Genomic DNA, 23,177 nt, shown 5'->3' on the forward strand with positions numbered 1-23,177 from the left:
TCTTTCCTTTTTTTGATAAGTTAGGTAAGGGTTTGTCAATTTTCTTTATTCTGTTAAAGAACCAACTCTTTGTTTCATTGATTTTTTTTGTATCATTTTCTTAGTCTCCATTGCACTGATTTCTGCTCTGATCTTTGTATTTCCTCCCTGGTATGAGTTTTGGGTTTGTCTTGCTATTCTTTTCAGCATTAGTTTCAGCATTAGGTTGTTAATTTGAGCTTCTTCTGGTTTTTTTTTTTAATATGGGTATTCACTGCTATTAATTTCCCTCGTCAGACTGCTTTCATTGTGTTCCATAAATTCTGATAAGTTGTATTGGCATTGGCATTTAATTGTAGAAACTGTCTAATTTCTTATTTAATTTCCTCTGTGACCCATTGGTTGTTTAGGAGAGTGTTGTTCAATTTCATGTGTTTATGAAGTTCTTCTGGTTTCTTTTGTTGATGAGCTCCAATTTCATTTCACTATTATCTGGTAATATACAGGAGATAACGTCAATTCATTTGTATTTACTTACAAATGTTTGATGAGCAAGTACGTGGTCCATTTTGGAGAACAACCCATGTGTGGCCAAAAACAATGTGTACTCTGATTTTTGGGGGTGGAACACTCTGTAAACCTTTAAGTCCATTTGATCAAATGTTTGGTTGAGTTCTGGTATTTTTCTTGTTAATTTTTAAAATCTATTTGTGGGAATTGGGTATTGAGGCCACCCACCACTATTGTTTTAGTGATTATTTGATTTTTTTGATGTCTGTTAGCATTTGTTTTGTATAGTTGGGTAGACTAGTGTTTGTGCACATGTATTTATGATTGTCATTTCTTCCTCTCAGATTTTTTCCCTTTACATGGATATAGTGGCCTTCTTTGTCTCTGTTAATTAGTGTTGGTTTGAAACCCATTAGATCTGCAAATAAGATAGCTACTCCTGATTTTTGGGGGTTCTTGTCACATGGAGTGTTATTTTCCACCCTTAATTTTCAGTCTATGAGTTTCTATTTGAAACATGTTTCTTATATGCAGCATATTGTTAACTCTTGCTTCTTGATCCATTCTGACAGTCTATTTCTTTTGATTGGTGAATTGATACCATTAACATTGATGATGATTATAACTGATATGGATTGACTTATTCTTGTCATGATCTTTTCCTGTTGTTGGATTCTCCTACCCCTTGCATTTAATTTCTTGTCTTGTCTCATGCATTCATTCTGTTATGATTTATGATATTGTGACCCTCACAATATCCTAGGTTATTGTTCTAAATTTTTTGAACTGTTGGTTTGGTATTCATGAAGTTCCTCCGGCGTTCTTTGTCAAGAAAGTATCTTATTTCTCCATCAATTTTGAAAGATAATTTTGCATGTCACATCAATCTGGGCTGGAGGTTGTTTTCCTTCAGGGCTTGAAGTATTTCACTCCAGCCTCCTCTTGACTTGAGGATTTGTGTTGAGAAGTCTGCTGTGATTCTAATGGGCTATCCTATGTATGTGATTTGTTTCTTTTCTCTAACTGCTTGAAATATTTTGTTCTTCTGCTGGCTTTCTGGAATCTTGACTTATATGCCTAGATGTACATTTTTTTTTAAATCACAGCATTTGGAGTCTTATATGCCTCCCTTATTTGTATGTCAAGTTCCTTACCGCTGCTTGGGAAGTTTTCTGCCATTACTTCTGTGAACAGTGTTTTTATGTTGTTTGCACTCTCTCATGTTACTTCATTGACTCTGATCAGTCTTATGTAATTCTTCTTTACATCATCCAGCAGCTACTGGATTGATTTCCTGTGGTCCCATACTATTTTTAAGAAATTGTTCTTTTCCTGGTCACTAATTGAACACCTGTCTTCTATATCTGATATTCTGTCCTCACATTGGCTCATTCTGTTGTGTAAACTTTCAATGGAGTTTTCAATCTCCTGGATATCTGTTTTGTGGATTCCATTATGTTCCTGAGCTCCTCTATTTTTATCTGTCTCTGCTCTAGTTATTAATTATGTCTTTCACTATGGACACCATCTCTATTGTGATATAAGAAATTATTTCTGATTTTATTTCTTCCAGATCCTCTTTCATTGCCAATTCAGGGAGTCCAAGTGGTTGAGTATCAGATTGTTTCATCTTATTGCCCCTTGGAGTTGCTTTTGGTGATCTGGGAGTCTGGTTTTGAGTCTTGTTTAGTCTTCTTCTTCTTCTTCTTTTTTTTTTTTTTTTTTTGAACCAAGGATTGGACTTGGGACCTTGTGCATGTGAGGCAGGAGGCAGAACCACTGAGCTAAATCCCTGGCCCTTGAGTCTTGTTTAGATGTTTTCTCATTTCTATTTTTGTTGTTGTTGTTGTTGTTGTTGTTGACAATGATGCTTTGCTTTAATTTCGGGGCTGTTATTTGTAAATTGCTTACTGCAAGTATCTTTATTGGTAGTACTAAGAACCCTTGGGAAATAACTACTTTTTGGATTGTCTTCCAGGTTTAGTTGGCCTCTGGGTTTTGAGTCTGTAATGGCCCTTAGGCAATCTCAGTCTTGGTATACTAAGAAGACAACTGACTAGAACAACCACATCACCATGGCCAAAGTAATACGAACAGTATCAACAACACCATCAAATACAGCCCAGAAAATGACAAACTGTGGTAACTATTAATCTACCACATTTGACCACATGAATCAGACTTGTGGTTATATATCAAAATCTAGAACCAAACATAATATATTTGCAGTAAATAAGCCCTTCAATATAGCGAATTTGCCCTCTGAAGAGATTTAGGAGCTTGGGGAGGGGTTAGAGAAAGAGAAAGAGAGAGAAAAGTTATAAGTAAGGATACAGGGCACAGAAAATCATGTGAACTTCAGGAAACTGATGAAGACAGAAAGAAAAGAGACGGAAGGAACAAAACAAGAACAGGACAAACTGACAGCAACAGAAAAACCAGAAAGTGTGTTTCACTCCTATAAAAATAAAAACAATTGAGGAAAAAAACAGGACAAAAAAGGAATAAGAAAGGTGAGAAATGAAGAAGGAGGAGAAAAAAAAGAAAAAAATATTCCCTTCAAGGCATGTCTCTGTTGTCCCCAGCCAACTTCAGTAGGATGCAAGTCTGTGTTGACTAATCTCAGTGAGCCAGGCATAGTCCACTGAAGTTCAGGCTGGTTTCTGGCTGCAAGGCTGGAATTGAGCTCCCTGACCTTCGGGTTTGAACTTTGCACAGTTCCACGGGTTCAAGCCAACCTTCCCTTGAAATAAGTCTGGTTCCAGTAGGAAGTGTTGACCCCAAAAACTCACCAACCACTGTAAACTGCTGCACCTTTATTGAGGTGACTCTTTGCTCTCCCAGTAGGCTTCAATTCTCACAAAGCTTAGGAGAAGTCTTCACTCTACTGCTCATCACTGTGCCAATTCCTGGGCTCAAAATGATGGCCTTCTAGATTCCCGCACTGTGCTGCTATCCTGGCAGACCTCTTTCTTGGGCCTGGGCACTTTAATCAATGGTGTTCAGGTCAGCCTCTGTCTCTACTATACCTTGTTGAACAGCAATAACAAAGAATCAACACCAGATAACATTTCTGTTATACTTAGTAGGTCAGGGTGATTGAGGAAATGTAATCTCATAGTTTGTACTGAGTTCAATATTAATGTTTCCAACTCTTGATGGATCAGATATAGTTATTGAAATCAGAACATATACACTATAGAAAGTCCTTTCATATTTCCTAATTTAACTCACATTGCAACACATGGATATTGTTATTATCCTGTTTTAGAGATTAGAAAAATGCCACTTTCTAAAGTGAAATGACTTCTCAAAAATGATGGAACTTGAACTTGAGCATGTGGGCTCAAAACTTTGCATAGATTTCATAACTCCATGTTGCCTTTTTAGGAAGACAAATATATTTCTTTTTAGTGATATTGTCATGCATGGCTGGCCACTACCAAAAAAATGTTTAAAATTTTTTGAGCTAACACAGGATACTATTTTGGTCTATAAATCTCATAAGAATGGAATATACACTGTTAAGAGACTATTCTTTTTTAAAATAACCTTAATATCTTTGTCTTTAAAGTACATCTTCTTTTAAGTGTACTTGATCTTAGAGTTTTGAAGAACTGCCTGTGTCCAAAAGCAAAAAATTAAAAATAAAAAGATACCACAAGTTATAAAAAAGATCTTTCATATAATTAATATGTTTGTTATAATTTAAGGTGAAGTGAACTTTGTTTGAAAAGATGCTGGGTTTATTTTTCCTAGATTCTCTATTTTATTTTGGTATTTTTTAACAGAATGTTTGCTTAAAACTAATAGTTTCATTGCTTATTTGCTAAAATATTGCAACTTTAGAAAGCTAATGAAATGACATTGAAATTGGGGAGTATACTTAATGTATTTAAACAAACCTAAGGTAACATTCAAAATTATAAAATGTTTTGTATTCAACTTCTTAGGCATTTTATAGAGTGAGTACTTGTACCCATATGGGAGTTTCAATGTTCTTTCTGTCTTAAAGTAACTCATATAGTATAAACTTCAAAGCATTTTTCAAAGAACATGGAAAATATATCAAAGTGATGCATAGTGGAAAATAAGATGAAGAATGGCATTCAAAGATTTTATGCATTCAAATAGGGCCATGCGGCCTTATTCCACAGCTCAATGTTAAGAACTATAAAAAGTATGATACTGATAGAGGTCAAAAGTCTCCTGGGTCAGAGAACAAGGACTTTACAATGCAAAAGTAGTGGCTGAGTGTGAACATGTTGCTTATGTAAGTTTCCAATGTCCTCCTCCCATGAAATCCAACAGGTTGGACACAAAGGACCAATGACACATGACTGTACATGTATGCCATGTTAAAGAAATCAAAGAAGCCAGGCGTGGTGGCTGGTGCATGCCTGTAATCCCAGCACTTGGGAGGCTGAGTCAGGAGAATCACTGTGAGTTTGAGACCAGCCTGGGCTACATAGTGAGTTCCAGATCAGTCTCAACTATGTAGTGAGACCCTGTCTCAAAAAAAAAAAAAAAAAAAAAAAAAAAAAAAAGAAGTCAAAGACTGATTCATACAAGCCTGCTTGTAGTCTAGGAAAAGGTACTGCCTAATCCTGCAAGTTTGCATGCCACCAGCACCACCCTGAGAAATGGCCCAGATTAAATGCAGTGCCAGTGCCATCCATTCTTTTGTTATCCCCAAACGTATCTGCAGGAATGCTCAGGACCACAGCAGAATGCCTTTCCCAAGAGGGTGAAGCTCTCAGTACTCTTCCATGACAAGAGACACACTGCCCTAAAAGATAAGATCAGTGTTTCCGCATACTTTGACTCTCGGGAGGAGCAAGAGAAGTTCTTACCCTTTGACCTCCAGGTGAATTTGAAACAATGGCCTCAATGATCTGGGCATTCACAGAAATAGCAAGTTTTGGAGAGGTAAAAAGCATCATAATCGTATTTTTATTCCACAAAATCACTCAGGCATGGTGAGGAGAACTGAACAGAGTGGGCAAGACAGAGCCTCATTAAGGAGGCTGTTATGACACCCTGGCAAGTGACCACAAGGAGATGAGGGCTGATGTAAGTCTGGATGTAGAAAAGACATCCAGAGAAGACTGAGGAGAGGATGGTTTGCAGCTGATGTATGCAGAGGAAATAAGCAGGCAGAACTTGGGAGAAAAGTTAAGTTGTGAGACGAGAAGATACTTGAGACAGTTTCTGAGAAGTTACAGTTGAGAGATCAACTTCACTGGTGTACAGATATAAGATAAATGGGTTGAATATACATCAAGACACGTAAAAGTACTAAAGCATTCTATAGATGATTTGGAGTCAAATAACGATTCCTGCCAACATAAAATCATCCAGTATTATTTATGCCTGGGTGTCTCTAACACACACACACACACAACAACAACAACGATGACGATGACGACGAAATTTAACAAAACTATAGTGAATATGGGGTCCTCTAGACATTTTAATTCATGGTATAAAATCTTAGTAAAAGAATCACAAAATATCAATATTCTAGAAAGCAAATGTATAGTATTCAAAAACTTATAATATTCAATTCAAATATTCAGAATCCTCAAAATATTTTCAAATGTTTGCTGTTCACCAAAATCCTTATTGAATGTGATGAATGAATAATCCAAACTTCATTTAAACTAATACAGTAGTTTTAGATCTTTCTCATTATAAACTATACTTTAAACTAATCAGAATAAAAAGGGAGGATACATTTAAGTTTTCTTCTCATTTCTCCATTCCAAGTTTTAATAATCAGTTGCCCCTCCGTAACATGCACATAGCAGAGAAGGAAAAAACAAGATCTAGATTCCTAGTTGATGATAAATTAGGAGTAAAACATTCTTGGTCAACCCTCCAGCTAAAGGTAGCCTACATCGTTTCACAGACAAAACAGATATTCAGTTGTTAAGTATTTACCTATCTACTTCACCTGGATATTAGCCCTAGATATAAATACCTAATCCTGAAAAGTTGGTAAGGGGACAAGTGGAGCTGCATAAGGCAAGGTCACTTATACCTTAGTAAATCCAGTAAAACTGAAGAACAGCCTTGGGCTCTGGGACTGCATCTTCATTGTATGGCCCAGGGCAGCCACCACGTCTTACCTGGTTGCAGGTATTGATGTCGATGCCCCCTTTCAGATATTCCACGACTTTGTCCAGGTTTCCCGCTCTGGCAGCTCGAAGAAAGCTTGCATTGCTATCAGACTGTGAGAAAAAGAAAAGAACATGATAGAATTATTGATAGAATAAAAACATGAAAAATACAGAAAGACAAGAATGTTTACACTATGTGTCAGAAAAGTTCTAAATGGAAAAATTCCCAACACTGACTTTAAACATTGAATATTATCCACAGAATAAAGGGAGCAAACTCATGATACTCCTACAGTTGAGGATATTAAAATCAATGGGAAATATGCTCTGCTTATTAAAGAGTATAAAAGTCATCAAAATTAAAATATCACTGCATTGTTTCAACTCTTCAACTACATTCAAAGATGAATTTACATGACCCCAAATATCACTGTTTCCCATTTTGTTAGCATGAGGATTTTAGTGACTTTACCCTGAGCCTAATGTTAAGTCAAAAAGGAACAAAAACATAAAAGAAATTAAAGCTACAAGGTTTCTTCTTTGTTTACTGTTGGTCTGAAGATGGATCTACCCGGGAATGCTGAGTATAGATCACTTAACACAGTTCCGTGTCCTCCTCATCAGAGAGTAACAGCCATCTCTGAGGATGTTCTGAAGACAGAAGACAGCCCTGGTGTAGATGGGGGCTGAAGCAAATTTTGTGATGCCAGTGATTTTGCGAAAACGTGATTAATGTGAACTAGGAAATAACACCAGACTAAAATCTCTTGATAAAGATAAACACTGCTGAAAAACACTGGCATTTGGGAGGTGTTTGTTTGTTTGTTTGTTTTAATTTTATTGAGTTTATTGGTACATTTTAGGGATACAGTACAGTTACATTCATTGTTGGGATCATGTACCTCTACATGGCAAGTCTTGATTCTCATTTTTTCCCCTTACCTCTGCCCTCCCTTCACCCCCTCCTCCCCTCCCCATCTGCAAACACTTTATTTTCATCTTTTCATTCTCTCACATTTTTTTCTTTTCCCTTTTTGTTCTTCCCCTACGCATCACACCTTCCCTACACCTTCATGTTTGTTTGTTTTTAAGTGTCTCATCTTCCCATGTTCTACAAAGGAAAGTCTGATTCTGGGAAAACCAGCTGAACTCTCTTCACAGAAGGTCTTGAGCACAGCTCTTTCAGAGATTCAGCTAAAATCACTCTGCCCTTCTGCTTGGTTAAAAGAGTCTGACCTTTACACCTTAACAGGGATGATAAATTTTTGTTAGGGTCCAAGATACTTGCATAATGGTTGTAATTTTTCTTGTGACATAAAATCTGACCAAAGAGACAATGGCAGCATGCAGAGGGCTATCACTGGCATATTCAGAAGTGAGATCCGGGCTTGATGACTCCTAATCAAATATTTCACCATGTCCCTCCCTCAATCCAGTATGACTCATGGCGATGTACAGATGTGGAAATGGAAGTATTTTCTCTGGGAGTTCCAGATACAGGATTACATGCACATTGTTAAAATGGCTTCCACATGGAACGACTAAAAACCCTAGGACTACATTACCTCACATTAAATCCAAACTCTACAGTGGCTGACAGGTAACAAATCAGATAAATGTATTAAGGGATGGAAGATGTGACTGAAATGCCTACATTCAGAATTCATGCTCTGAGTCTTCGGCGATGTATCATGGTATGATTAATATGGAATTGCTCATTCCCTCCCCTCTCCTCTATGACGCCTCACATCTCATCCTTCCTGAAATCTGTGCCCTGGCACAGTGCCCCAGGAAGATCTGCAATGCCACAGTGACTACATGGTGACTCATTTTAACATGTCTGCTTTGTGAAATTATTTTGCTGCATGCAGCAAATGCTAAATTCCTGAAAAATTTCCAACCTTGCCCCAGCATTTATAGGTCAATATCATAAAATGCATTATGCTATGCCAACATCTCGTCATATCTTAGTTTTTACCATAAAACAATAAAAATGAAATATTTAGGGGCATAGGTATTAAATATTAAAATGTTATTTCCTCATAAACATGTTTTTCCAAAATAAATGAAGACACCCTAAATTATATTATAGGTTGTTCCTAGAAAGTACTCTCAATTTGTACATTAAGCAAATAATCATAGGTAATGTTTATTGAGTAATTACTGTGGACCAAATATAGAGATAAGGACTCAAGTGCATTATATCATTTATACAATAATATCACACCAGAGGAGCTTCTGCTACACTTATTTAATAAGGCAAGAGGCTTAGAAGGTTTCCAAGATCACACATTTCTTTAGTGAACAATTCAAGATTTAGTCATGTTTATTGGACTCAGAGTTGGGAGTGTTTTCTATTATTCTTCTCCCATTCTCCTAAAGTATCAAAGCAGATGTTACCGGGGACACATACTTAGGAGGCCTACGTTCATTGCACTGGAAAGAACCAGAGCTGTATCCTGGATCTACATACTGCTCTGGAAACATGGCACTTGGTACAGCTCTCTTGGCTGGAGAGAATTCTTAGTTGCCATTGCCACCTTCACATCAATTACCCATGAGGATACAACTAGAAAATTAAGATCTAGCTGAGACAAAGTACACAGAAAAATACTTATTTGAAAACAAGGAAAGCAATGGTAAAGAGTGCCCAGCATGAAAATGCCAATTGACTGTATCTCTACAAATTCAGCATAAGACCAAGGTGCTCCATTGCTGCTATTTTAAAAAATAGTCATGCACAAGTAGAGTCAGAGGGGAAGCCTAACTCCACAGAGATGAAGGGACACCACTGCAAAAGGCTAGAGGGGACAAGCTGGACTGCAAGGGCCACAGGCATCACTGAGGGGTAGGCGAACCCAGCAGAATGTTTGACGGTGCTGGAGACTGAGGGCCTCTGCACTGATCTATATCCCGTCCCACTTATCCTTTTCTATTTTGAGTCAGGTCTTGCTAAGCCACTAAATTGCCTGGGCTGGGCTAGAACTTGTCATCCTGCTGGCTCAACCTTCCAGAGTGCTGGAATTATAGGCTTGCACCACAAACACTCTCTTTGAATCTTCTTTAGGGACTAGACGCGACATTGCAGGTTGAGTTTGCTGTTTAATAGTAACAAGAAATTTTTATAACTAGGTTTCTCTTTTCTGAATCAAACTTTTTAAAAGTGGATGCAAATCCAAGAATTACAGCTAATCACTCGAATTTTAGCAATGTTCTCAAGAGAAATGCAATATCTAAGCCATCCTGCCAGGGAACTCTAAAGCAGTTAAGTCAAAGCAGACTTTGGCACACACTTGATTCTTCTAGAATCCTTGCTAAAGGAATTTGTTTTCCCAAAGTAAGAAAATTTATTAAATGCAAATGATATTGTAAAATGGTTACAGTGTGGATTCCATGAACAAAATTAAAATGAGGTTCCAAAATTGCATACAGATAAAGTCGATAGTATTAAAGACCATACACATATTCATTCCTGCATAAAAATCTATGTTCTTCTCCCCCTTACAGATAAAACATGAACACACAGCCCTACAATGAGGTCAATCTCTGATTAAATTCTTGACACAAGGGCTTTGGATAAACAGCAGTTAGTCTGGTTACCTTTAATCAATAGAGATGAAAGAGGATTCAGACTCTCGCAGAGCAATGAGTCACTTTTACCATTGTTTCCCTCTGATTATGACTAAAGTAAGACTTTTCAAATCAAGTATGAGTGGGACAAGAGAATGCTTTCAAAATAGACTGTTGGCTCAAGCAGATTTCACACACATAGCTGCAAAAAAGAACACACGAAACAATGGCAACGCCTTTGGGAGAAAGTCTTAGATGGATGTGAGATTCACCTCTCCCTCTGCTTTGCTACTTTATGTCCCTCAAACCCTAAAGACAATGGTTTGTTTGCCTGGAAAGTCTGACTCTGGACAAGGAATTCAAATGCTGAGTCCCATCTACTTTAATCTGCAACAGATGGATGTCATTAAAGCTTGCCCCCTCTTCAACCCTAGTGTGACATCTCAAGCTGAGGACAAAAAATTCCTCTGCAATTTGTCTTGACACTGTTCTGTACCCTTTTACTCACATCTCGATGTTAGAGAAACAGAACAGATGTGAGGATGTGAAAGAACAGGAGAAACACACTTTGAATGCACCACTTTCTATCTCACAGGCTTCACGAGTAAAGTCACAGGAATCCACCAGTGTGCTGTGACATATACACATGCTTTCATTTTTCTTATTAGGATATTACAGAAATGAATTAAGGTGTTCTTGCATTTGTGTAACAACCTAATAAAATAAAGCCATATTCCAGCTACAAAAGGACATCCTTTTTTTCTGTTTATTAAAGTTGAAAAAATGGCAAAACTACTCTATACTACTAGAAGTCTCAATAATAGTCTCTGGAAAGAGGCAGAAAGGACTTCCAGTTGCTACTCTGACTTTCTAGTTCTGAATGTGTTAAACAGGTGGGTACACTGTGAGGAACATCAAGATGAAGACAGTAAGGAATATTGAGATGAAAATTCATAATCTATGCATCTTTCTGAATGTACCTGTATGTAAATGAAAAAAAAACTTTTAAAATGTAGTGACTTTGAAAAATAAGTAAGGTATTCCTAATTTTTACAATGATAAAATCACCAATAAGTGATTATATTGGAAGAAATATTCTTTATACTGTCCAAGACTGTTAATAAAAACTATACTTGTATGTATGGAAGGTATCACACAGTGTTAAGAATCAATACAGATTGCTAAATACACACACTTTGGTTCTTTAAGTCGAAAGAATGTTTAATAAAAAGTCAAATTCTGGAGCATTTTTAATTAGTTTCTCTGATGTCCACGGAGAATTCATAATTATAAAAATACTCAATTCTATTTTATTGCATATGAACTGTACTCTTCACTTAGCATTGGTAAAGGTTATTCCTATTTCTTTATGTTTCATACGTATTATACAAACAGTACTCTTCTAATCTTCAAAATATTTCTTACAAATCCAAGAAGACTGGATCTGGTTTGGAGATCTCAGTTATTAAATCTTCTGTAATACACATAAGTAGAGTTGTCAGAGATAATTTTATACAGTAACAATTTTCTGGACATTTACTTTTTATGATGCTTACTCTTCTGTAAATTGAAAAAAAATGAATAAAATAACAATGTCCCTCCTAAATGAATTAGAATTACTGCCATAAACATATATATAATAAAGAAAAAACTCAAACCAGAAGACAGTTCTAATGTACATCTGATAATTTTTGACCTTCACATTCCATGATTTTAAAATTTTAGTGTTTATATGTGTAAATATATAAGTACATATTTTAAATATCAAGCAGGAGGAATATGAATTCTCTAGTTGTCATTTATGTCATGGCAGAAGTTTTTGACTTGAATCATGAATTTGTTTTGCTGACATTAGTTTGGTTTCATAAAACATATCTATAATCGGGCTTTCTACTAAAATGTGTGTGACAAGGAGACATACCAGAACTTTCACCAAAATGGGAACTTTTACAAAGGTAGATGGAAACTTTCATAGGTTCTATCCATGTCCTATTGAAATTTAAGGTGAGTTTAAAATTTAAGCAACTTCTCATAAGGCCAAACATCAGCCGATTTTGATATCTTCTGTTCTAGGCATTATGTGCTTCAAAGCTCAGAAGTTCCACCACCAACTCCATGTCAATATTTTTCAAATTTAAATGGGAAAATGGTTAAGTTTGTGGATGGAAATGTGTGGTTCATTTTACAATTTCCAAATTTCTAAGAAAATCAGAGCAATAAGTGGAATATTTTTCTGTAGCTATAGGTCAGACATCCGAGTAATTAAAAATTTGAAGCTCATCTTTAAACTTAAAGAACTCAGCAACTAATGCTTCAGATTTTTTCAGAAAATATGACTCCCTGGAAAGTCTCCAATACATGATCGATTTGGTTAGGTAAATACCTTAATAATTTAACCATTAAAGTATTTAACAATAGTTAATATTCCTTCCAAAAAGCATATCATATTTCCAGATAAGGGCATACTACTTAGGAGATTTCTTCACTTTTCTACTGGTTTCTTGTGGTGTAATGGAAGAGCATCCTGGTTAGGTTGGATATGCAGCCCCTAACAGTGCTGCTTGAACTGATACTATTTTTAAAGTTCTACTTATTTTTATATGCAGAGTGCTGACTATGCAAAAGCAAGCAAAATATAATACAAGCCTATGCTGACTATTATAGTTTACCTATAATGTTCCCTAATGTTTTTAGTAGTCAAAGTAACAAGGAAATCTGCAAATCATATATCAACCATGAAAATAATGAAACTCAAAGGTCCACAATGGAAGTTTAATAATATACATCCCATCTATGTTCAATTGACTTCTAAACTGTTCTCAATTATTGCTTCAGGATCTCTAAGTGGCATTACTTATGTGGATACTGAGGAAAAGATTATTTTTAATCCAATGTGCATCTCTGGCCTAACTTCATTTCTAATTTCCAACTATCCAGACATCTCTGTGAAGACTGTTCCACCCACATCTTAACTCTACAGATCTCAAATAAAATACAGACCAAAATATAGAACAGCTTATCACTTGCTCATATCGTGCACACTAATTTCCAAAGGAATCTCCTTCTGGATCATTATTGATCATAAAAAGAGTTGGTTTCAGAAATGAATAATAGCCAACAATAACATCATTTGGATCATTAGGAAAAAGAAAAAGAGAGCTTTTGAAATCAATGAGTAACAGTTGTTCATTTCATTGTTTCTTTAAAATCTCTGCAAAAATTTTTTTCATTCTCTAATTGGGGTGCTAATATCATACAAGACATTTGAGAAAAATGATATATTAAAGTTCATCCTATTGTACAATTTAAGAATTGGGATAAAATGACCTAAATTCAGTTTAAGTCTCTCTTTAAGGCTTTTAGAACTATCAGGGTAGGAAAAACCAAACCCAGACAAATAAATGTACCTTTTGTCAATTTTTATTCTCCTGAGCATCCTACAGTGTTAATTTACTATTGCTCCCTTGAGGTAGCAGCATTTCTAACACCACAGTCTTATTACTCTTTAGTTTCAAAGACCATCTGCTAAGAAACAGACGGCAATTCACGGCACAGCTTCGTGACACAGCACAGACGAGGTGGTGACCAGAACCTACAGGCTGCGCACAATGAAAAGGGCATCAGTTTTTGAAATGAAAACTTCCCCGAGGTTCTTATAATAAGACCATCATTTTAAAAAAGGCATACAATTTCTATTTTGATACATTTCTTTACACTGTTGATTTTATGTGACTCCATTAAGATGCATGCGGAAATATAGGTCTTTTGGTTACAGTGGTCTAGTATAAACCTGTAATTTCCAGTCTGATTGATTTTTCCAAGGTGCCGCTTCATTACAGCTTAATAACAACACATCAAAACAACCTGACTCTATTTGTTTAAGTATACTTCTGAACTCATTTATCCTGTTGTTTTTAAAAAGCTAAGAAAAGGTATTAATTAATCAACTCAAATTTTTATTTCTACTCTTGAATACGTACATTCTGCATTATTTATAACTACTCCAGAATAACAAAGGAATTCAAATTCATTATTTTCTAGTATCATTTGTTGTCTCAAGGCAATATTTTAATATCCTGGTGATAACCAACTTCAGAACTCTGTTTATGCCATCCTACTTTTTTTAAAAAAGGGCTTCCTAATTATCAGATGCCAGGAATTTCAGCATGATAATTATGTTTATTAGAAACCATTTGTGTGTCTCTAAACTCTTTCATTAAACTGTTAAGTTCACTTTCATCTGGAAGGTGTCATGAGCCCATCTTCTAATGTGCATACAATTTTTGAGAATGTTTCCATTTACTCTACTCTCCAAAGTATGTGGGTCTCAAAGGATCATGCACAACTCTCAGTTACCTTGCGCATTTGTGACAATCTACATGGACACTGGTAACAAACAATGTATTTTAGACGGCAGATTCCAATTCTATTAAATCCACATTATGCTAAATTTCATATATGAAATTATTTTGGATCTACTTCCTAATCTCCATTACACCAGCCCAGTGGTACACCACAGGGTCAACAAATATAATGTTAAATTTAAAACAAAAAACACTATGTAGTATGAGTCCTACATGAGAAGAAAATTACTTCACAATTTGGCACTCTGAGTTAACTTGATTAAATTCCTGGAAAGATCAGTAATTGTACCTAGGTAATACATACATATTGGAAAGATCATAGATTTCAGATTGGCACAAGAGGAAATAAATCAAACAAGTTATTTTGATAGCAAAGTTTGATTATTCCTTAACAGTAAGTTGGCTTTTTAGAGTCAGTAAACTGTTTTTGAAGCAGCTACTGTGTATTAAATGTGTTAGATGCTAGGGGTTGAGTGTAGAAGAAATAAGATGATCCATTTCCTTCTAAGGATCTATGTTTTATTTTACTTTTTACATTCAGCTTTAGAAAAGGGATAGCAGTACAGTGTTTGCTAAAGACCTAGTGATGGCAGGTACAATGTCCCATGGGCATGAAAGAGCATAAATAATGAAATAAGTAATTTAGCATGTGTGAGTTACACAGATCATCTTGCAAACAGGAAAGAAACAAAATTATAAAAGTCAAGTAGAATGCAGATTATAAATGTCTGCATACCATAAGATTGTTACCCTGTAGACAAAGGGACAGGAAAAAACAAGTATGTAATTTTAAAATTATCATTCTAGTAACATTTGGATTTGGAGGGGGGAAAGGAGTTTGTAAGCCAATTTGAAACTACTGCAATAGTCCTAACAAGTAGTTCTAAGGAGTAATGTGTAAAACAAAGAGTTTGTTGCACAGGGAAGAAGTCTGTAAAACTAAGAAACTTGGAAACTTATATTGTGTGACATGTTTAATCAAGATCAGGAACTATGAAAAACAATTTCCTAAAATTAGAGAACAAAACATTTTGGCTTTGGAGCTTACTAAATTTTGAGAGCTATCACTAACTAGTATAGAGTTGAATATGTAAGACTAAAAAGTCAACTCGGGGACTGAAGCTGTAGGTCACAGATGACTTCTGGGAGTAACCCAGATTTTGTTTGTTAGATACTGGATTTTTTTCAGTCCTCGCCATTTCTTTGTCCACAAAAAGTCTAGGAGTAAGGAAGCACCTGCTGCAATGCCTCTGGAAGGAAATGCTGTCAACCTAGCAACCTAGCAACAGTTTTCATGACCTGCAAGAAGTACTGACAAAACGGAAATTGCTCTGAGTGTGAGTGTGTGTGTGTGTGTGTGTGGTGCGTGTGTGTGTGTGAGTGCGTGCATGTGTGTGTGTGTGTGTGTGTGTATGTGCATATGCCAATGGACACGCGGTCAGAACACCAATAATGTACAGCTGACCTTTCCCCGTGAGACCAGAGCACCCCTGAGATGCTGCTTTATTCTCCATGGACATGTCCTGCTGCGCTGCCTAAATTTACACTGTGCTATGAACTCCAATTGTCCAGAATAGTTTGAGCAATTCAATTAAGCTCTTTGCCAGGTATCAGGCTTGTTTAATTTTACACTGAAATGTAAAAGGTAGGGTGGAAATCTGGCTTAAGAAAAGAATGCGCTTGATTAATTATACTATTGAGCACATGGCAATGGAAAAACGATTAGCAACTCAAGTGCATGTTGCTTGTACAGCATCTTTTCCCTGCTCACTCTGCACAACCTGCAAAAGCCTTCTGTTGGAACTCAGTCGATAAAAACCCTGCAGTGATTACTGAATTTCAATGAATATCTGAACTTCTGAGTTATGTAGCTTTCAAGACAAATTCTTGATTTGGGGAGATAGTCGGTTTGGAATATAGATTTTTCAGGACACCCCTCCCCAAACTACCCTCAAGTTTGAGCAAGTTCTTTACTCCGGGTCCCCAGTGCCATGCACGCACAATCATTTATACAGACTTGTGGGTGCTGGTCATAAGCACCACATGTTGCTGAACCTTGTGCATGGCTCCAGCAGGCCCAATCCATTTGGATTTATGTCCATCCCACCTGGCCTGGCCCTCAAGGTAAATATAGCCCAGGATATAATGATCAGCGTTTTGGCTCTACAGCCCAGGAGAGTGGAGTAGAGGAAATTTCTGTATCGATTACCCAAGAAAGAAGAATTACTGACCACTTGGTAACTTTTAGTGTAAAACATAGAATTACATCTCAATATTCCCAGTAGTTAGAATAAGCTGAACTAACCTAAATAAGAGTACTGATATGTTTAAATTATTCTAAGACACAGAAGAGGGAGGCTTCTTTCATTCAGAATTCTTATGCATGTATGTAAAATACACCTCATTTCAGTCATAGAGATCTCATATTTAATTCTGTTTCTACATTTATATACAAATATCAATGTGTGATATGACTGTGTCTGTGGAGAGACAGAGAGACAGAGAGACAGAGACAGAGGTTGTATATCCTATTTCCAGAAAAAAAGTTCAACTCATTTGAAAGCAGAAATCATGTCTTATAATCTTCAGAACTGTCAAAGCCTAATTCAGTGCTGAAAATATATCATTCAGTAAAGACAATAACAGAACCTTGGGGAGAAACTTATCATCTATTTTGCTCTTAGGTAAATCTGACAACTAGTAATATAATTACAAGTGACACTGGCTTTAACTGCTTGAAAATTAAATTTAGAAAATTACTAAAGCAAGATTTTGATTACTTTTATACATACAAAAAGATAATGTTACAGTTTTTCACAAAACAGTAGGTCAGAAGACCGGAAGCCAAAAATACCTTGTTCATGCACTAAATTTAACTTAGTTGAGATGTCAAAATTTGTCTTTAATATTGAAATCACCAATGCCTCATTATTGTTCCTTGACCAAGAATGTGTCAAGTTCTTTTCTGAAGTAGTAATTAAAAGGCAACATTTCTGAAAAATATTGATAATTCCATGTAAGATATATTTAGATTATGTCATTTTGGGAGACCAAAGTGTGGCGTGGGAACTAGCACATAACACGCAGTACAGAGGAGCACAGGTGCACATTAAGTCCTGTGAAGTCTCGGCAGCTATGGTCCTCTGCCACTTCAGAGGTCCCGATTTATTTATTTTCCTCACCTATGAAAATCACAGGGTATTTTAGTGACTGAGTCTCTCCACTGACTGTATTTCCGTAGACACAACTGACGGAGACCACCAGAGCAAGCCATAAATTCGTAAACTGGCTTTTCATATCAAAAGTCTGAGTCTGCCTATTAGCCCACAATGGCTGGCTGAAGAGCCAGCAGCTGTGTGGGAACAGAACAACTCCCCGCACCACTGGTTACAGTGCAGTATGAATGACACGTGAGGCTGTGGTGTCTTGGATGGCAACGCAATAGTGCAGCTAAGTAGCATGACTCATACAGGCCTCCTACGAAGGCAAAGATTAATCCATGGGAATAAACAAATTTCCCATTAATCTATGAGCTGTTACTGCTAGAATGTCTCGCACCCTTGTTGCTAGGACCCTGCTCGAGCCCGGGCTCTCCACCTCACCATTCCCTACACCGCCCCTCACCCCACTGGAAGCTTCATGATCAATAAATACTGGCAAGGTCCAGGAGACAGTGTCTTAGCCAGATAAGAGCTTTGGCCACTCTGGGCCCCCATTTATGCGCTAAGATCTTATCGCGTCTTCTTTAATCTGTCTGCCATACCCTTGGTCAGTTGACCGGGGGTGATCAGACTCCAATACACAACTATTAACTTAGCACTAATTTTGTAAAGTCATTACAGAGATTTAGCCTGACCAAAGCTTTCTTTGGTGATTATTTCAAGAGCTGCTGGGGATTCAGCTGAACAGTGCCACTGCCTGCTTCCCAAGCGCAAGGTCCTGAGTTCAATGTTTGAGAAGAGAAGAGAGGGAAAGAGAAGGAGGGAGGAAGGAAGAGCGTGAATTATGATGTGTTTTGATCAGGTTTACTGTAGTATTCCCACTGTATTTTTAAGGTAAACTTGTCAATAAAAATATTGAGCAAGTATGTGTATTCACTGTTTTTACATGACTCATGTATTGATGCACTTTTACTGATTCTCTACTAAAAACCTTAAGTATTTCTTATAGAATGTGCCCTGGCATAACACATTGTACTAGCCATCCAGACTTGCTTTCTCTCTAAAGTTATCTGTTTACTCTTTCGACTCTAGATGCAGTTTGCTTTTGTGTGAGTCTATCAGGCTACTCAGCCAGACTCAGCACCTTGAGACAGTGAATACCTTTTCCTCCTTATATTTCTTTCTCCTTCCTTCCACTGTATACCGAATACTTTCATAATGTAAGCCTCCCAAAACAGGAAATGGAGACTTAGAGAAGCGAAGCCACCGGCCTATGCATTCTGGGTAATAAATGGCAAGGCTGAGGTTGATCCCCAGCTAGCCTGAGTGCAGAGGCCACCACTCATTACCATCTCCCAACTCTCTCCAAAAGCTCTGAAAACCATTTCATTGCTGACTGAGTAACAAGTGCGGCTGCTACTTCCCGCCCCCGCGTAGAGCTCCTGCAGATTCACTCCTGGCTCAGCTCTCGCGTTCTGCACTTCCTGAGCACACAACTCCTTTCCTTGTTGGGGCAGGGACAGAAGTCTGAATCCTACGGCACCACACCGCCCACTGCAGAGTCTGTTCTTTAACGTTACTATCACAAGAGTTGTGTTGAAAGACACGTATTATTTCAAAATATTCCATTTTGAGTACAACACATGAAACAATCACAAGGATCGCTATTAACAAGCAAATAACATTTTCAAGCTCCACCACAATGGCAAGCTTCAAAGACAACATTTGTTCCTCTGTTCCTAAAACAGCACCCAGACTTTCCTAGTGCACACTGACAGATTTCCCCCAGTGGGATGAAACCTGGACTGCTTCCAAGATGCTTCAGAACTATGCTCAGCTGTTCTTAATCACCACACCTGCTGTTTGAATGTTGATTGCACCATTAAGAAATAAGAATAGTAAATTTTCTTTTCTCTGTAAAACTTAAGTAGTAAAACTGCACCCAGAATGTGTTCTCCAAATCGACTGAAACATTTAAATAAATGCAATGTCTTAATTTGATACCAAACAAAAAATATAGAAATATATGTTACCTAAAAATATTTGTCTAAAACTGAAAAAATGTCTATGTCTCTCCACTTCTTTTTTGATCACAAAATCTCCCTTCTATGATATAGGATAGGAAGACCACCGCAAATACGTGTGTCGGTGTATATGGACATATATGTGTCAGTATACATGTGCATAAACACAGTCTCATGGAAGAACATTTGAAAACTGAACTAAATATTATAGCTGGTAGACATAATTCCATTGCCCAAATTCAACACTGCAAGTTTATCTTCTACATGCACACTATTTATATGTATAAACAATGCTTTTACAATGTTGGGGTAATAAATATTCTGTGTTTTACTTTTAAATACTAACATTACAAAACAATTATTGCCTTTACAATTCAAATGTTTTGAGACATTCTAAATTTCACATAATGATTTATGTATAGACAACCATTGCGATTTGTTCTCCCCAGTCATTTGTCTGAAACTAGTTCCGCTAACTTTCATTATTATGAACAGTGGTCTTATTTTGTCTGTCTCGACTATGTCGATTGTCTAAATTCCCACAGGCAGAGTCACTGTATCCAAGGGTGTGGGTTCCTGCCCACATAGCACGTATTTCTAAATGGTCCTTGAACGGTTGCAGAAAAACTTATCTCAACACAGCCGTGAACTCACACCTGCTTTCTTCAGTCAGTTTGTGTATCATCCTAGCTTTGGTTGACTCTTTCCACTTTTGAGAGTTTGAAAACTCAGTCATATGTTTATTTCTTTTCTTCTTTGACTTGTCTATTTACGTTTTCCTTGACTTTTGAGAGTTTCAGATGTGTATGTGTTTAGTTTTAAAATCTTTGTACAAATAGGTTCATGTTTTTTGCAAATTTTTTCAAGTGTATTCTATAAAGAAAAGTTTAAACTTCTACTTTCAGATTTTTATTCTTAAAAAGCTATTGCCAGGAATAAATGAAATTTATATTCTGCAGTCAGACACTCTACTACTGAGCTATAACCCCTATATTCTGAATATATTATACAGAGCACATTACAGAAACTAGTAGGTAACAGGGGCTCAGTATGATAGCTATTATTAAAGTGTGGACTCTCATGTAACACATTCCTATTTTTCACTTATTTATACATTCGCTTATTTGTGATTCCTTTCCTAGTTTTTACCCTAAGTCATTGGTCACCTGTAGTACAAAAGATCTGGTCTCGATCCAAAAGAAATCCAGAGGATCATGAACACCTACTTTGAGAATCTGTACTCTAATAAAATGGAAAACACAGAAGAAATGGACAGATTTCTAGATACTTATGAATTACCAAAGTTGAACGAAGAAGATAAAAACATTTTAAACACCCCAATCACAATCAGTGAAATTGAAAATGTAATTAAAAACTTACCAACAAAGAAAAGCCCAGGCCCTGATGGATTCACTGCTGAATTTTACAAGACATTTAAAGAAGAACTACTACCATTACTCTTCAAACTTTTCAATGAAATTGAAAGAGAAGCTATACTTCCAAATTCATTCCTGGAAGCAAGTATCACTCTGATTCCCAAACCAGAGAAAGATACAACCAAAAAGGAGAACTACAGACCAATCTCCTTAATGAATATAGATGCAAAAATCCTTAATAAGATACTAGCAAACAGAATACAGAGGATTATTAAGAAGATCATCCATCATGACCAAGTCGGATTTATTCCAGAGATGCAAGGGTGGTTCAACATACGAAAGTCAGTGAATGTAATACATTATATTAACAAAGTCAAGGACAAAAACCATATGATCCTCTCAATAGATGCAGAAAAAGCATTTGATAAAATTCAACACCCATTCATGATAAAAACCCTGCAAAAAATTGGAATAGATGGTCTATACCTCAATTTAATAAAGGCTATTTATGAAAAACCATCAGCCAACATCATATTGAATGGCCAAAAACTGAAAACCTTCATGTTAAAATCAGGAACAAGACAAGGATGCCCACTATCGCCACTTCTCTTCAATATAGTTCTGGAAACATTAGCCACAGCAATTAGACAAGAGAAAGAAATTAAAGCAATAAAGATAGGAAAGGAAGAAGTTAAACTATCATTATTTGCTGATGATATGATACTCTACATTGAAGATCCAAAAAACTCCACCAAAAAACTTCTAGACTTAATTGACAGATTCAGTAAAGTATCTGGATACAAGGTGAATACCCAAAAATCAATAGCCTTTCTATACACAAATAACAGACAGACAGAAAGAGAAATAAGGGAAAAAATTCCTTTTACAATAGCATCCAAAAAAATGAAGTATCTAGGAATCAATCTAACAAAAGAAACAAAAGATCTCTACACTGAAAACTACAGCACTCTGAAAAAAGAAATCGAAGAGGATATAAAAAAATGGAAAGATATCCCCTGCTCCTGGGTAGGAAGAATCAACATAGTGAAAATGGCCATACTACCAAAACTGCTATATACATTCAATGCAATGCCAATTGAAATTCCAACACTATATTTCACAGAACTAGAAAAAAGAATCCAAAAATTCATTTGGAACCACAAGAGACCTAGAATAGCAAAAGCCATTATAGGCAACAGTCACATGGCACCAGGTGTAACAATTCCCAATTTGAAACTATACTACAAAGCCACTGTGATAAAAACAGCATGGTACTGGCAAAGAAATAGGCCTGAGGATCAATGGAACAGACTGGAAGACACAAAAACAAATGCAGATGTACTCAGCTACCTCATCTTTGACAAAGGAGCTCACCATCCTCAGTGGAGGAAAGATAGCCTCTTTAATAAATGGTGTTGGAAAAACTGGATATCAACCTGCCACAGATTAAAATTAGACCCTTATCTTTCGCCATGCACTAAATTAAAATCCAAATGGATTAAAGATCTAAATATTAAAACAGAAACATTAAACTTGCTGGAAGGTAAGTTAGGCAGAACTCTGGAAGACATTGGTATAGGAAAAGACTTTATGAACAAATCCTCAGTAGCACGGGAACTAGCAGAAAGAATCAACAACTGGGATCTCATCTTACTAAAAAGCTTCTGTACTTCAAAAGAAACCATTAGCAGAACTAAGAGACAATCTACAATGTGGGAAAAAATTTTTACCAGCTGTTCCTCAGACAAAGGACTATTATCAAGGATATATAAAGAACTCAAAACAATCAGTCCCCCCAAATATAAAGACCCGATTCAAAAATGGGCATCTGAAATGAACAGACATTTCTCAGACAAAGAAGTAAAAGCCGCAAGAAATTATTTGAAAAAAGTGTTCCACATCACTGGTCATTAGAGAGATGCAGATGAAAACAACACTGAGATTCCACCTCACCCCACAAAGAATGGCTGCTATCAAACTCAAAAGAAACCATCAGGAGAACTAAGAGACAATCTACAATGTGGGAAAAAATTTTTACCAGCAGTTCCTCAGACAAAGGACTATTATCAAG

General features: G+C 36.5%; 1 protein-coding gene across 50 annotated transcripts in view; it reads right to left on the reverse strand.

Moving 5' to 3' along the window:
- The window catches only part of Ank2 (ankyrin 2), a 442,295-nt gene that overhangs the window by 186,852 nt on the left and 232,266 nt on the right, over positions 1–23,177 (reverse strand). For all 50 annotated transcript variants that reach the window (XM_033756207.1, XM_033756210.1, XM_033756204.1 and 47 more), the window contains exon 2: positions 6,621–6,722. In XM_033756207.1, coding sequence (XP_033612098.1) covers positions 6,621–6,722 — 102 coding nt within the window. The remainder of the gene's footprint in view (positions 1–6,620; positions 6,723–23,177) is intronic.

This window comes from Fukomys damarensis, unplaced genomic scaffold, assembly GCF_012274545.1.
Source record: "Fukomys damarensis isolate Sample0158 unplaced genomic scaffold, DMR_v1.0_HiC HiC_scaffold_25, whole genome shotgun sequence".
Taxonomy (NCBI): Eukaryota; Metazoa; Chordata; class Mammalia; order Rodentia; family Bathyergidae; genus Fukomys; species Fukomys damarensis.